At 52.7% G+C, this 15,665-nt stretch overlaps 1 protein-coding gene across 2 annotated transcripts; it reads left to right on the top strand.

The window, feature by feature from the left end:
• Window positions 1-1,967: 1,967 nt before the first annotated feature.
• Window positions 1,968-15,631, top strand: RASL12 (RAS like family 12). Of its 2 annotated transcripts, XM_036087214.2 has the most exons (5): window positions 1,968-2,240; window positions 4,357-4,413; window positions 9,904-9,977; window positions 10,910-11,100; window positions 13,758-15,631. In XM_036087214.2, the coding sequence occupies exons 1-5, from the start codon at window positions 2,138-2,140 to the stop codon at window positions 14,131-14,133; spliced, it is 801 nt and encodes a 266-aa protein (XP_035943107.1). In that variant the 5' UTR covers window positions 1,968-2,137; the 3' UTR covers window positions 14,134-15,631. The 2 variants fall into 2 exon arrangements, with proteins under 2 accessions (XP_035943107.1, XP_035943108.1); XM_036087215.2 differs by lacking the exon at window positions 4,357-4,413.
• The last annotated feature ends 34 nt before the right edge of the window (window positions 15,632-15,665 follow it).

The raw sequence follows: 15,665 nt of genomic DNA on the forward strand, positions 1-15,665 counted from the left end.
AGTTGTGAGGTTGGCACTGTTTTCCTCCCAAGCCTCATAGGAGGGGCAGACTTTGGACACTTAGCCATCAAGGCTGAGGGCCTGAGTAACCAGCTGGCAACTAGTTTAAATCTCTGACCTAGACGAGAGTTATGGGTCACATCATTCCTTCCTGCAAGTCATGATGGAGTTTCCTTACAACACCTCCTTGAAGTGGTCACCCCCTTGGTTGCCTTCAGTGTTGGGAGGCTCACTTCCTCTAAAACAGTCCCTTGTAACTAGGGACAGCTCAGATGGTTCACACCAAGCTCAAATCTACCTCCTTGCAGTGCCCATCTTACTGGTTGGTCTGAGTTTTAAAGTTTTAAAGCCTCACACAAGCAGGGCCATAACAGAGCCCAAGTTTATACCCAGTTGGGCCTACGGAGCTCCACAGTTTACCCTCTCTCCAGGAATTCTCTGATGAGATTGGTCCTCTCCCGATAAACCCCAGTCAGAACCAGTCTGTCCTCACAAGACTGGGGCCAGCCCACGAAGGTGGCTGGAACTTGACTCCCACTTTTTTCCCACCTACAACTCAAAGGAAAACCCTTGGGCATTAGCTCTGTGAGTGATTCTGGCCTGAGGGTGTAATGTAAACAAATTTTTCCCAACACTTTACAGTCTTAATAACACAGCTGGTTTAGCATTATCTCCTACAAATACAATTAGGCTGAGTCAGTATTCACGTCCTATCCCGGAAAATAATTTTCCTTCCAGGTTGAGAAGTTAGTATCATCAGGCTCTGACCCCCAGACTCTCTGCCTGTTGATCTGGCTTTCCATGGTTTCTTTTTCACGTGGGTGGGTAGATTAACTGGGGCAAGGAGGAGGAGTTGGGGGGGTGTTGGAGGGAGAAGGGCTGCAGTGAGAGGTCTCTGAGACTCCCATACCCTACCCCACTCTAGCCCTGGAGTATATTTCAAAAGAGAGGCTCCACTGGGTTCTAGAAAGTACTCAGACCTGATGCTATCACTATTAGGCGTGAATCACATCATGGAATGTTGGATTTATTTCCCCCTTCCTTTAGTGCTATAGATGGGGACACCAATGCTCAAAGAAGTGAGGTGACTCGCCCAGGGTGACCTTGTGAAAGAGCTGGGACTAGATCCTAAGGTCCACGTTTCCCACATGGTCCCTTTGCTCTGTGTCCATCATGACCAGATTTACCCTGGGTGGCAAAAGAAATGACAGGTGACCCCTCCCAGGCTCATCCACCAATCCTAGAATCATTATAGGCAAGAGAGAATGCCAGCGTTTAGAATAAAATGCCCCATTTACACACTAGGCGCCAAACACATGCAACTCATTAGCTCCCATCAGGGAGAAAACCATAATCCAAGATGGGTTAAGTTTCTTGAAGCTGGACCCATACTGAACATGAAATGTTGGTTAAGGCTCCTTCCCAGGAGCCAGGGTTCTGCCTTGGGGGTTGCAATGATGCCTGAGAGTCCCCATACCGAAGGGCAGGGTAATGTGGTGGGGGAAGTTGTGTGCCAAGGCTGAGCTGGCTGTGACCGTGACCTAGAGAAAGGGCAAGGCTGGGAGTTGAAAAAGGCAGGCTTCCCGGAGGAGGAGGCAGGGCCTGCTCTGTAGAACAAAGGAAGGAGTGGATTTTCTTGCAGGTGGGAAGAGATTGAGCGGAGGCTTAGACAAGGCTGGAAACATCCTTCCCCTCTAGCCCCCTACCCCGGGCCTCCCTCTCCCCGTGCGAGTCCTTCCCTGCAGGGTCCGAGGGCGATCCGGGCGGTGACAGCGTCCGGCCCTCGAGGCGGCGCCCAGCTGTGGGGTGCGCGGCCGGCCCGCAGCTCCCTCCCAGCGTGGGGAGCGGGGTGAGCGGGCCCCGCGGGGGGCTCCCGCAGCCCTTACAAGGAGTGCGGCGGCTCTCGGGGCGGCCCCGCCCGCCGGCCTCCACCGGCTCCTCCTCCCCGCCGGGCTGGGCCGGGCCGCGGGAACGCAGCCCGCTTGGCGCTCGACGCCGGGCCCGGGCACGGACATCGACGGGGCCGAGCCCGCGAGCGCGGGGGGAGCCCACGGCTCGTTCTGCAGGGCCCCGACGGACTGACACGCTGCTCGGGGCCCTTCTCCCGAGGACCGGTGTCCCTCTCGGCAGCGTCGCCATGTCCTCGGTGTTCGGGAAACCCCGCGCGGGCAGCGGGCCGCAGAGCGCGCCACTCGAGGTTAATCTGGCCATCCTGGGGCGTCGCGGGGCCGGCAAGTCGGGTGAGTTGGGTGGGGGGGCGGAAGGGAAGGGGTTGGGCTGGGACCCGAGAGACAGGGAGCGGGTGTGGACGCTGTGGACTTGTTTGCAGGCAGGCTCCCCCACTGACTTTGGGGGCTTCCTGCACCCAGGTGGGTTGGGTCAGACAGCGTGATTTTCTTCTCTGCCTCATTTTCTCTGTTGCTTGGCTCTCTCTCTAGTTTGTCCTCAGTTCCTCCATCTCTCATCTGTCTTGGGTTCCTCACCTGTCTTTCCTTCTGTGTCTGTGACACTACGTATCTCTCCCCTCTGCCTGTCTCTGTGTCTCCTGGTCCTCTGCTGATCTCTCCCTTGCTGTTCAGGGCCTTCCATCTCCTCTCCCTGGGGCCAGCAGTCAGCTCTGGTGACTAGCACCAAAGGGACCTGTTAGGCACTAATCTTCAGCCCAGGCCCCTTTGAGCTTAGTCACAGCCTTGTTATTCCTCAGTTTAGGCTGGGGATGAAGGGAGGTGGTAGAGGTCACTGGGCTACTGGGATTTTCCAAGGAGGGGCTCACCCCAATTCCCTGGGATAGAACAAAGTGTGCATTCTTATCAAACGTATTTGTTTCAAGTCAGACCCCTCTTGTGACTTTCTGGAAACACATTGGACTATGGTCCCAGGCGCCTGGGACTTGTTCTTGATGAACCAAGATCTTGGGTTGCCACTGAGATCCTTTCTGCCAACTCTGAACTCTGCTTTAACCACTCCTGGCAGCTCTCACCCAGGTGGAGCCCAGGTGGGTAGGGGGGGAGGATGTCACCACAGGCAGAGACCTGGAGAAAGGGTTCACCCCTGCCCCCCTGCCACTCACAGTACCAGGGGGCTGAAGGTAGGACGGCAGAGGGGGCTCCTCGGCCGGCTGTGTTACAGTTACTGCCATTAGTGACTGGCCAACATGGGCTGTTAGCTAGGAGTTTCCTCCCCCGGAGTGTTCTTTGAGACTCGCTGGGATCCTACTCTCCACTTCTGAAACCAGCGCCCTGACTCAGAGAGGGGACTCTGAATCATGTTTTCCTACAGAAAAGATTTGCCCTCTTCCCTTTGAAAATCAAATTGTGTCTGTAGTCTGTCACTGGTACAGTTTAGCCAGTGACTACACGAATGAAGGAAGTTAAATTTTAAAGTATGTATTCCCTGGGTAGTAGTTTGCAAAATGACACTGTTAGGAATTCTGGGAAAGAATTTTAAGGATTTTCTTTAAAATATCACATTACTTTTTAAGAGTCCAGCATAATAGTTGGCTGGCCCTGGGCTCTATGTGGCTAAATTCTGAACAAAATCAGAGTTCTATTAATGAATTCCACCTGGGGAGAGCTTCATTTTAGGTTTTACATTCTTCGGGACACCCCTGAGGCCCAAGACAGAGTCAAGACTTGAGACAAAGGGGACCAAGGACTGGAGGGTGTTTACTTGGGACGTGAGTGTTCATACTCCTCCCAGGGATCACAGACTGATCAACTCAGCTCTTATTCTTTGGCTTATAGCCAAAACTGGAATAGATGCCCCACATTTCAGAATCTTCATGACTTGACCAGGGTGGGGAATATCTCCCTTCAGTTTGAGTTTCACCAGGCTCACCCTAAGGTAACATGAGTCCTGGACCCCTCAGTTTGAGTATTTTTTTTTTAAGATTTTATTTATTTATTTGAGAGAGAATGAGAGAGAGCATAAGCAGGGGGAAGAGCAGAGGGAGAAGCAGACTCCCTGCTGAGCCCGACTGAGGGCTCTATCCCAGGATCCAGAGATCACGATCTGAGCCGAAGGCAGACACTTAACCGACTGAGCCACCCAGGTGCCCCCAGTTCAGGTCTTTATAAACACCCCTTAGGCTTGCCTCTCATGGCTTTTCTTGCCGTAAAAAAAAAAATGCTAGGATGCAACTGGAGGGGCATGGTTCCCCATATTTCTGGTTTTTGCTGAGCTTCTCAAACCAACTCCTCAGCTCCCAGACTCATTCCCCCAGAGAACTGAGCTTAGTGTCAGCCAGGAGTCACAGAGGCTAGATAAGACCTCCCTAAAATGAGAGGGGCAACCTCCAGGGCCAGCAGCCAGATGCGGCAGGGGGAGACTGAGCCAACTTCTTTCTGCTTCCTGCAGCTCTGACCGTGAAGTTTCTGACCAGGAGGTTTATCAGCGAGTATGACCCCAACTTGGGTAAGGAACCACTCCTCCTCATTCCTCCTACTGTGTCCCACTTGGATCCCCCGCAACACACATGCCTACACTGTGGTGGGCCCAGGCCTGACTAGGATCCATCATCTGAGGGCAGAGGGGAGGCGCCACCAGGATGACTCAGCCCATGGGACAAAATGGTGTAAGTGCCAGAAAGACATCCTTCCACAGCCCACTCCAGACAACTGGGGTTGGGGGAGTGACTTAATTAAGAGAACCGAGAGGCTGATTTGCCCTAAAATATGAGGTATGGTGAGACTTTAAAAAAAAAAAAAAATAGCAGAACGTCTATAACCATTAAGTGTTATTCTTCAAAATGGCCACTCAATGTACTTTTCCAAAAAAGCTGGACAAAACACTTGAGAGAAATTCTTTAGTGGTACTGGCTTCTGACCCATTTTTGAACCACACAAGAAAACTTGTCTTATTCTACAGCGATATCATGGTATATTGGAAGAAAGGATGCTCTGTTATCAGAGCTAAGTTTGAACCCTAGCTCTGCCACTTACTGCCTGTGCAAACTTGAAGCAATAACCTAATCTCTCTGAGCTTCTGTTTCCTCATCTGTAAAATGGGCATAAAGATACCTATTTCAGAAAATTACTGTGAGCATTAAAGAAATAACACATGTGAAAAATTTATCCTAGTATCTGATCTACAGTAGACATTCAATGCATGTTCAGTTTTCCTTCCTCTTTTTTCTTTTTTAAGATTTTATTTGAGAGAGAGAGAGAGAGAGAACGAACAAGCAGGGGGAAAGGCAGAGGGAGAAACAGACTCCCTGCTGAGCACAGAGCCTGATTCGGGGCTCAATCCCAGGACCCCGACATGACCTGAGCTGAAATCCAGAGTTGGAGGCCCAACCAACTGAGCCCCCCAGGCGCCCCTCCTTCCTCTTTCCTTAAAGTTTACATTTATAACGTTTGTTTATTGTAAACTATTCCTGAGAAAAATACTGGAGGCAGGCTGCCAGAGAAAATACAGGATGACCATTTAAATTTGAATTTCAGAGAAACAGCTAACAGTAGGAGGAATGAGGAGGAGTGTCTGGATATGCTTAGCCTTTTGGAAAGGGGGGTTACAGTCTTGGATTGTTTTTTTCCATTCATAAGAATTAAATAAAGCATTTGTGGGACCCCCTGGGGGCCCTCCCAGGAAACGCAGGGCTATGGGGCACAGACTGGAAACTCCACAGTACAGCATTGCCTGCAGTAGGCCTCTGATGGGACGCGCTGTGACACCTCCCCTGAGCCCGTTGGAGCCCTCAGTTCAGGCTGGAATATTGAATCCCGGTGTCGAAGCAGAAAGGGACCTCAGGGCTATTTAGAATTTTTTCCCTAAGTAGCAGAAGCCCTTCTTCCCAGGTGATCTTAAATAGAACCTCACGGTGTCAAACAGAGAAAACAGAGGGGGGGGTCCCCTGGTTAAGTCAAGAGTACCGGGCAGCTGATTCACTGACAGTCCCTAAGGAGTTTGTTTCTCAGAGCTTGGTTTGACCACCTGTACTCTAACCCAACCCCTTGGTGCTACAGAGGAAGAATTAGGCCTAAGGAGCTGAGGCTTCCAGGCCAGGGTCACACAGCAGGTCTGAGGGGACCCCATTTGATTAGCACAGGAGCGGGACACAGGGTGTAATTGTGTGCTGGCTAGGGGAGGCGTTGAGAGAGGCCAGAACATGAAATCAGACGGAGTGGGGGAATTGAAGACGGGGAGGAGGTGGGAAGGAAAGGCATACAAGGAGGGGTGTCTGGGAAGGAAAAATGGAGATTTCCAAGGATGGTTCCTCAAAAGACAAATTCTGCCTAGCTCAGGTGGGGAATACTTACACTAAAAAATATTAGCTGTTTCTCTGAAATTCAAATTTAAATGGTCATCCTGCATTTTCTCTGGCAGCTTGCCTCCAAGTGTCTTTCTCCCTACCCCCAATCCCTACCCTTCTTGCAGGGTCCCCCCAGAATAGCCTAGTACAGGGGTGGTTTGGGCTTCCTGATTGAGTAATTTTGGAGTTCTGACCTGATAGTGGAATGCGTGGTCACGCTGTCCGGGGGGGGCGGGCAACAGCTCCACGGCGGTCAGTTGCCCTGGTCTGAGAGCCTGTCAGCTGGAGAGATGACCAGACGCTCTCCTTCAGCATTCTGGGAGGCCAGTGCCACTCCTTGGGAGTTCTGCCTTACCGTCTGAACATTCCAGCCACTATCCCATGGCTGGCCACAGCAATAGTGGGGACTCCGGGACTGGAGGCTTTCTTTCTGTGGAGAAAAGTCTGAGCATCCAAGGGGAGAGCTAGCCACCGGGACATATAAAACAGCTCCTTCTCTTTTCAAAGCTCTTCTTTGAACCCTGAGTGAGCTTCTTGAGTGTGGAGACCTGCGTTATTCATTCCCATTTCTAGCATGGAGTGCGGTACTAGGCACAACACCCCAAGCTGACCCATGCTCTTAAACATGAGATTGAATTTTGGTTTTAGTACTAACCTTTAAAGAAGAGTTCCAGCTATTATCCCCATTTTACAGGTAAAGATACTGAGGCACAGAGGGCTCAGTGATTTGCCTACGGAAAACCTCAGGTACAAAGGAAGATGGGTACCACTCCAGCAGCTTTCTCGTAAGGGCAGCCTTATGCCCTAGAGGGCCTGGAATCAGAGGTCTGTATGGCACTGTGTCTCTGAGCCTCCATTTCCCCATCTGGAAGATGGGGCCAATAGCCTGTGCTCTGTCTGAGTAAGGGTTGTGGCTGGGAGAGCTGGTAGGAGCTAAGAGAATCAGTGTCTATGGAAAGGCTATGCCTGTGCTGGGCACTCCAGGAAGGGGCAGGGGCCCCCAGGAGAGCATCCCTTCACAGAGGAGCTGCGGGCACCTTGCCTGGCTTGCCCAGGGCAGAATGACGGCTTCTCACCCCTCTTGCCCTCATCCTGCTCCAGCAAGGAAATGGACACCATTTCTGAGGCATCATCCTACACACACTCTGATCAGAGCACCTTTACCACCTTTAAAAAGATTATTATTGCATAAATCAGGGGAAAATAGTTTGTGAAAAGAATCTTCTCTCAGCATGGAAGTCCTCAGAATATTATTTAGAAGTAGGAGTTATGAAACCTATGTGGTTAAGGACCCCAGAATGCCCTGGAGAGCAGGACTTGGTGATGAGACGACAGGACATTCCTGTAACTTGGAAAGGACCCCCCCCCATCTCCAGTCACCTCACTTGCCAAGGGGGAGGCAGCTGGATAAAACTGATCTGCGAGGCTTCCCCCAGCTCACCCACGCGTGTGCCACACCTAGACTGGGGCTTCTGCTCTTCCCCTGCACTCTGCCCAGATAGAGCTGGAGGGTCAGCTGGGCCCCTGAGCAGAGGGTGAGGGGGTCCCCACGGAGAGGTAGCCCAGGTGAGAAGACTCGAGTTCACATTCCTTCCACTGATGGGGTGCTGTGTGGCAGTGGGTAAGTTCTCTCCTCCTCTGGGTTTCATCTCTCTACAGCGGAGCTAACAGTAACCTTGAAAGGCTGTTTGCTGTGAGGAACCCCAGGAGACCAACGTTGGGCTAATATTTTTTGTTGGACTGAGGACGCAGTGCCTGTTTGGGGGTGGGGGAAGGGGGTGTGGAGCAACTAAAAGGGGTGCATCAGGCAACTTTGGCAGAAAAATAAAGAAAAATCTGAACAAGATGTAGGCATCTAGGGGCAGCTCCTCTTGTACCAAATATAGTTAAATGTTTGGGGCATATTTTCCATTAGATTTTTTTTTTTTTTTGTCTTTGAATAAGAGCAGCTATTTATCCACGTCCCCAAACAGGCTGGGGATGGGAGCTGTCTGTGATTCCTGCTGGCTGCTAGTGGACCTGGCATGTGTCCAGGCCTGGCTTGACTGCCAGGGGCTCTCAGAGACAAGTGGTTGTGAACTCAGCCAGGGTTGGGGGCGGATGGTGGAGGAAGGCAGAGAGAGCCCCAGTTCTGCCCAGAGAGGTCTTCTTTGGGGTCACCTGGGGCACGGGGGCACCCAGGGAAAGGTGATGGCCAAGTGCACTCACACACATGGGCCAGTGGCATAGGGGGAGGTTGGAGATAGGGAGAATGATGGCCAATATGACAATGAGGTCCTCTTTGCATGCCTGGCCACTTGTGCTTTCTCAGGTTTGAGGTCATGAGAACCAAAAAAAAAAAAAAAAAAAAGGTGAAAACTCATGAAATCCAAATAAGGTCAGTAGTTTGTTCATAGTATGCTACCAATGTCCATTTCCTGCTTTTGATCACTGTGCTATGGTTATGTAAGGTGTTAACATTGCTGGGAGCAGAGGGAAAGGCACACAGGAACTCTCTGTACTATTTTGCAATATCCGCATGAGTCTAAAATGATTTCAAAAGAAAAAAAAAATCACCTAGGAATGTGAACCTGCCCTGTAAACTTCGGAGCACCGCAATCCCCACTGTCCTTTACCAGGCATTTATGGTGGGCCAGGCCCCATGCCTAGGGGCCCATCCAGTCCTCACAAGCCCTGTGAGGGTGCGGGGACAAGCGTTAGCACAGTGCCTGGCACAGAGTAAAATCTGGAAAACTTTTAGCCAGTGTTATCATGTTATCCCTATTTTACTTTTTTTTAAAAAAAAGATTTTATTTATTTGAAAGAGGGAGAGCAGGGGGGAGGAGCAGAGGGAGTGGGATAAGCTGACTCCACGCTGAGCGTGGAGCCCAAAGCGGGGCTCGATCCCAGGACCCCGAGATCACAACCTGAGCCGAAATCAAGAGTCGGATGCTCAACCGACTGAGCCACCCAGGTGCCCCATGTTATCCCCATCGTAAAGGGAGGAAACAGATTCTCAAAAGAACAGCAATGACGTGGCCAAGTCACATGGCTAAAAGGTAGCTGAAGTTGGGTGTGATTCCACATGTCCAACCTAAAATATTCGACTACACTAGAGTCCTCTGCTATTATTTTGATAAGGATTATTTGTAAACCTTCTTAGGGACCTCTGAATGGAGTTGCACGTGCACACACACACACACACACCCCACCATATGTTGTGTGCTTTTCTTTCCCCATCCCTTCTCCCACTGGGGGCTTCCTGCGGGCCGGGTACTGTGGTCAGAGGGAAGAGGGCGGGGAAGCTTGGGGTTTGGGAGGGATGGGCTGGCAGTGCAACTCCAGAGGCCTCTGCTGCTAATCAAGCCCGTGGGCCGCACACTCCATCCTGGAGGCTTGGTGGTTGGACCCAGAACACAATCCCATCCCCTGTGGCGTGTTCTGTGACTGACCTCTTATGCTCTGAGCCCTGACAGGTAGAGCAGCATCTCCTGGGTGGGAGGTTCTGTCTGTGTCCTCCATTTGGGTGAGAGCCGAGGCCTTTCCAGTTTGTCCCAACTCAGCCAGCCCCAGAATAGATCTCCCAGGGTCTAGCACAGGGAGGCTAGGACTCAGACCCAGTCTGCCACTGAGTGGCCTGGCCTGCCTCTGACCTGGCTGACCATCTGTTGCAGAGGACACCTACAGCTCCGAGGAGACAGTGGACCACCAGCCTGTCCACCTGAGGGTCATGGATACTGCAGACCTGGTAAATTACCCCCATTACCCATGGAGAGCTGAGAGTCAGTGCACCCTCCTGAGAAGTCCTGCTCCCAGAGTGGAGGCCTCAGATGGGAATTTGCAAACTTGTTAAGCTCTAGTTTGCTATGTGACCCTGAATGAGGCACTGACCTCTCTGGACCTGAATCTTTTCTTTTTTTTTTTTTTTTTTTTTTTTTTTTAAGATTTTTTATTTATTTATTTGAGAGAGAGAGAATGAGAGAGAGCAAGCACATGAGAGGGGGGAGGGTCAGAGGGAGAAGCAGACTCCCTGCTGAGCAGGGAGCCCGATGCGGGACTCGATCCAGGGACTCCAGGATCATGACCTGAGCCGAAGGCAGTTGCCTAACCAACTGAGCCACCCAGGCACCCGTGGACCTGAATCTTTTCATTTGCCAAGGGAGAAGGGATGGGACGGGGCCTGGGGAGACCTGATGGTTGCTGGCGTCAGCTCTGAGATCCTCTGTTTTGGGATTTGATGCTCATGCATATACGGAGATGGGGCACACACTTTTATGCAGAGGCCCCCCCTGGCCCAGGTCCCCTCAGTACACACATTCCCCCTTTGTTCTCACCACCCCCTGCCAGGACTGGATACCAATTATTCTCAGAAGCCCAGGGGCACCATCAACCTGACCCCAAACCAGCAGTGCCCAGGGACAGCCGGGTCTCTTAGCAGCCATGCCAGAGTCTTGGCTCTGTGCCCCAGAGGCCAAGGTCTCCGAGCCTCTGGCTGGGTGGTGGGAGTGAGGCTCCCGAGACAATGCCTCCTTTCACACCAAGCCAAATCCACACTCAAGTGCCCCTTTGAAAAGGGCCCTGCTGGGGAACAGTATACAAAGACCCAGGGAGTGGGGAGGTGGGATGGAGCAGCTCAGGTGAAGGCCTTTACCCCCAGCGAGGCTTCCCTCCTTCGTCCAGGACACCCCCAGGAACTGTGAGCGCTACCTGAACTGGGCCCACGCGTTCCTGGTGGTGTACAGCATGGACAGCCGCCAGAGTTTCAAGGACAGCAGCAGCTACCTGGAGCTGCTCGCTTTGCACGCCAAGGAGACCCAGCGCAGCTCCCCTGCCCTGCTGCTAGGCAACAAGCTGGACATGGCGCAGTACAGGTGAGCGCGGGCGGTGTGTCCTCCTCGCTGGAGCCCACTGGCCTCATTTGGAAAGGCTGTGTGTCATCATCGGGGATTATTGGGCTGCTAAGGAAAGTAATCCCTGCGAACTTGGGTTAAAGAGTACAGTGTGCGTGGCCTTCCAGACAGGCCAGGGCAGGAAGGGAAGAGCTTCTGGCCCACACAGGGGTTGGACCCTAAAAGTCAGAAAAGCCACTGCTTCCATCCTCATGGGGCTTTGTGGTCTCTCTCAGCCTCACCCTCTCTTGCCTGTCTATATGACGTTCCATCCTCACTCCCCATAGCTGGCTGGTTATTATTCAGTGCCCAATTCCAGTTCTGAGAAGAAAGGCCGTGATTGGCTCCTTGAGTCAAGTGTCTGGTCTGGTCCAACCAGCTCTCATCTCACCCAAGCATGGCCCCACACTCACTCCAACCATTGGCGGTGCTGAGGGCAGCTTCTCTTAGAACGGGCTGGACTTGAATTAGAGGTCACAGACTGGGCCAGGGGGCAGATTACCAGCAAATACTGCAGCATTTTGCTTGGCGAGCACAGTATTTTAAAAGACCTGGAATTGGAATGCTTTGAGGAGGGGTATGCCCTCTCCAGCTGACTCAGGCCTTACCACTCTCCATGGCTTTCCTCCACTCTCTCCATACATTCGAGTTGCTTGCCTGGCCCCTGAAAGCATGACACTCCCACTTGAGTAATCCCACTGCCCTTGTCCCAACACTGACATTTGTCCTATGTGGCCTGTCCACCTTCAACGTCTGGTGCCTTCCACCCATCTTCCATCTGTCCCTCCCTGTTCATGGCCAGTCACTCCTGCTTCCCCAGACCCCAAAGGCCCATTGGCTGGGATAAGCCAGGAAGGGACCTTTGGTGCAGAACAAATCAGAAGGGCAGTGGGAAAGGGAGGTGCAGTCTCATGAAGAGGGGCCACTGTAGGAGCCTTCAAAGGCCATCAAGCCCTCAGACAAAGACAAATTCCATCCCGGGGAATGAAGGAAGTTGTGTGATCTTAAAACCGAAAGGTGGTTTTTGAGGAATCAGAGCCCACGATGCCTGGAAGAGGGGTCAGAAGACTGAATTGCGGTAAATCCATCTTCAGTATGAGGGGAAAAACTAGACCACTGTTTTGATCCCAGTCTCTGCCGCAGGGATTGTCTAAAAATGGTTGGGGAGCAAATAACAAAGATTATGGGGCTCAGCCAGAGCAGCTTCAGTTCCCGAAGGAAAGTTGTGGCCGTTTACCCTCATTTCCTTCTTTGATCCAGTCTGGTAGTGGATCAGGATTTGATGCACAGTCAGTCTTGTAGCTGAGCATTGGTGTATCTCCCAGGACTATCTTGCAGCTACGTGGTAAATTGTGGGTTAGAGCATGGTAAATTGTGGGTGAGAGTGGTTCCCAAATCGCTGATAAAATTGTCACCAGGCTGCAGCTGAACAAGAGAGGATCATGTGACATGCGTGTGTCCCCCATTCACACACATGTATGCATGCATGGGGTGCTAGTTTCTGAAAATTCATGAATTCAAGCCCGCACAATGAGAAATTTTTAGACTCAAGCTTGTCATAAAAGCAAATAATATCAAGTGTTCCCTCAGAACGGTTCCTCAGGAAACAGCTTACAGACAGGACACCAGCCCTGGGTGGGGAGTCTAGATGCTCTGCCCCTGGCCCTTTTTGTCCCAGTCACTCTCTGTCTGATACTCCCCCCGGGCAGCTAGCCCACTGCCAGCCCCCCTGCTCTTGCCAAATTAACCTTGGCTCAGAAACCTCTTCGCATCACTACCCACTGGTCTCATGGGCTGTGCCACTGTCCCCAGGAATGGCAGCGCAAGGTGGTCGCCAAGATTCAGCCAGTGGAACCTTGGCCTCAAAACCTCAGGTACCCCCACCCCTTCCTTCTTCTGGACATCTGACCGACCCAAGAGCTGGTCTTTTTCCTCTCACCTTGATTCCCATGGCTTTCAGGCCAGAAGCTTCAAGGACCTCCCCAGTTAAATAGTCGATCCCGTCAGGAAAGAGGGTATAGGACGAAGCTGACAATAGGCGTTGTTCTCTCTCCCATTCTCTCCCTCCTTCCCATGAAATGTCACCCTTGCTCTCCCCTGCCCCTCCCTTGGACGAGCAGGCAACTCTCTGCATGAGCCCCAGAACTCTGCCAACCACAGGCATCCCGAGGCGCCTCACCCTCCCCTCCTCTGTGGTCTCACACCTTTCCGTCCAGACCACTGCCTTTCTCTGGAGCTGATCCCACAGGCTGGGGCTGAGGGTGGCTCATTTCCTGACCAAGGACCCATGCTGGCCTAGAGGAAGGCAGGGCTGGGAATGACCATCTTCTTCCAGCCACAAGCAGGGTCTAGCCAGTAAGCTGCTCCCTTGCCCACGCTTTGTTCCTAGATTCTGCTTTGGAGACATCAGCCACCATTTATCGAGCACAGACTCTGTGCCAGGTAATACACCAGGCACACGATACAAATGGACTTTCTTAATTCTTTTAACAACCCTGCGGGGCAGATGTCATTATCCCATTGTACTCACGAGATGACTGCAGGTCACCAAGCCCGTGAGTGGGGAAACGAGCGTAGGCGCGGGCCTCCCCGACTTGCACGCTCGCTCCTGACCCTGCCTCGCCCTGCTTCCCCACCAGGCAGGTCACCAAGGCAGAGGGCGCCGCCTTGGCGGGCAAGTTCGGGTGCCTGTTTTTCGAGGTCTCGGCCTGCCTGGACTTTGAGCACGTGCAGCATGTCTTCCACGAGGCCGTGCGGGAGGCGCGGCGGGAGCTGGAGAAGCATTCCCTGCCCCGGCCCCTCTTCATCTCCGAGGAGAGGGCCCTGCCCCACCAGGCTCCGCTCACCGCCCGGCATGGCCTGGCCAGCTGTACCTTCAACACGCTTTCCACCGTCAGCCTGAAGGAGATGCCTGCCGTGGCCCAGGCCAAGCTGGTCACTGTGAAGTCATCCCGGGCCCAGAGCAAGCGCAAGGCGCCCACCCTGACCCTGTTGAAGGGCTTCAAGATCTTCTGAGGGCACCCCTCCGGATCCCGGACTCAGCAGCTGGCCGGGGCTTTCCCTCTGATGGAGCAATAGCCCCGGCCCTCTGGCGGACAGTTGACCCCTCTTCCAGCACCAAGTAGTGTCCCGGACACCCAGTTCACTGTGTGAGCTGGAGGGACAGGCAGGAACGCTGCTCTTCCTTGCTCCAGGCCTTGGTTTCCATGGTAGCCACTGCATTCCCTGACCCTGAAGGGAAATAGCCACTGAGACAACCCAGAGACCTGGGGTCAGCCTCAAGTGGAAGGAAGTTGCAGTGTCCATCGTGGTGCCATGACTCCTTCCTGCTCCAGCTGCAGCCAGGCCAGATGTGGCCCCTAGGGGACGGCTCTGGATGGTCCCTAAGTGTAGGCCCGAGAACATGCTGCAGGAGCAACCCTGAGGTCCTAGCACCATCTGGTGGACGGGAAGGACAGAGCGGCTACAAGTTGGGGGGGAGGCGCCTTGAGCCTGGCCCTCCTGCTGTCCTCTGACTTCACAGAAGCCCCAGGCAACAAACTCCACAGTTTAAATAATCCTACGGGACAGGCTGTGAGAAGCAAAATTCCCAGGAAGGGCTATTTCCAGTACTTTACCTTTCGGTGAGGACTGGGGGCTCTGGATCATCTGGGATAAGGAGCCTCCAATGTTTTTTCCCCCAGGAGACAGTGCCCCCTTATTTTCCCATCTTAAATTCAGGACTCTCTCCACAGACCCTCAGGACCAGCCTCCTGAAGTTTAATGATCAGAGCTGCAGAACAAAGTCATTCTCTCTAGTGACCAGCCCCCAGGACTCCCGGGAGCCTACAACTGGGGGTATCACTCACCCAGTGGGCACTGTTAGCCGGCCTGAGGCTCGTAGGTGGAAACACAGTAGGCCATCTATAGTCTAGTGTAGCAGGACCCAGTACCTTCGACAGTGGGTCTGAGTGTTCTAAGTCCACTTTTGAAAGATAGAAGCTAAGGCATTTGGGGTTCAGAAAGCAATTTTTTGCATAAATTATTTGGGGTCACCACCGCAGCTGATACACTGTGGCTCAGACACAGGATCAGGACACTCTCTTGGGATCCCATTGTCAGCACAGGGAGTTCCGCAGTTTTCTAACTCTCTTTACCTTGGGGCCCCTGGCCCAAAGGAAGTCTCTCGTGGGCCCTCAGCAGATAAGCAGGTAAAGGAGAGGGCTCTGCTAGGAGCAAAGGGATGTGAAGGGGATTCTGAGCCCGGAATCCTGCTCTTGGCAATTCCAGGACCTTGGATTAAGAACAACAGTTCTAACCCGGCCTTCAGCCCCATTCTGTGGATGGAGAAGCTGAGGTCAGAGGGAGGCTGTGAACTCCTCAAGAGCACACGAGGAGTCCTGGCCAGGCTTCCTGACCCACAGGCTGACTATGGATTTCTCGCTCCTGCTCCAAGCCGCTTGTGTTGGAACACGGCCGTTTGAACAAACTATGCAATTCTAAATGCCCACTTCCAGAAACCTTTTAATAAAAAGTGTTTTTTTCCCCCATAACAGAATATTAGTTTG

Source organism: Halichoerus grypus, chromosome 8, assembly GCF_964656455.1.
Source record: "Halichoerus grypus chromosome 8, mHalGry1.hap1.1, whole genome shotgun sequence".
Taxonomy (NCBI): Eukaryota; Metazoa; Chordata; class Mammalia; order Carnivora; family Phocidae; genus Halichoerus; species Halichoerus grypus.

Excerpts from the sequence above, each read along its gene's own strand:
- RASL12 (XM_036087214.2), top strand. The coding sequence starts at position 2,138 with ATGTCCTCGGTGTTCGGGAAACCCCGCGCGGGCAGCGGGCCGCAGAGC. Across the intron at positions 4,414-9,903 it reads CGAGTATGACCCCAACTTGG|AGGACACCTACAGCTCCGAG; the intron begins GTAAGGAACCAC and ends CATCTGTTGCAG. Across the intron at positions 11,101-13,757 it reads CTGGACATGGCGCAGTACAG|GCAGGTCACCAAGGCAGAGG; the intron begins GTGAGCGCGGGC and ends CTTCCCCACCAG.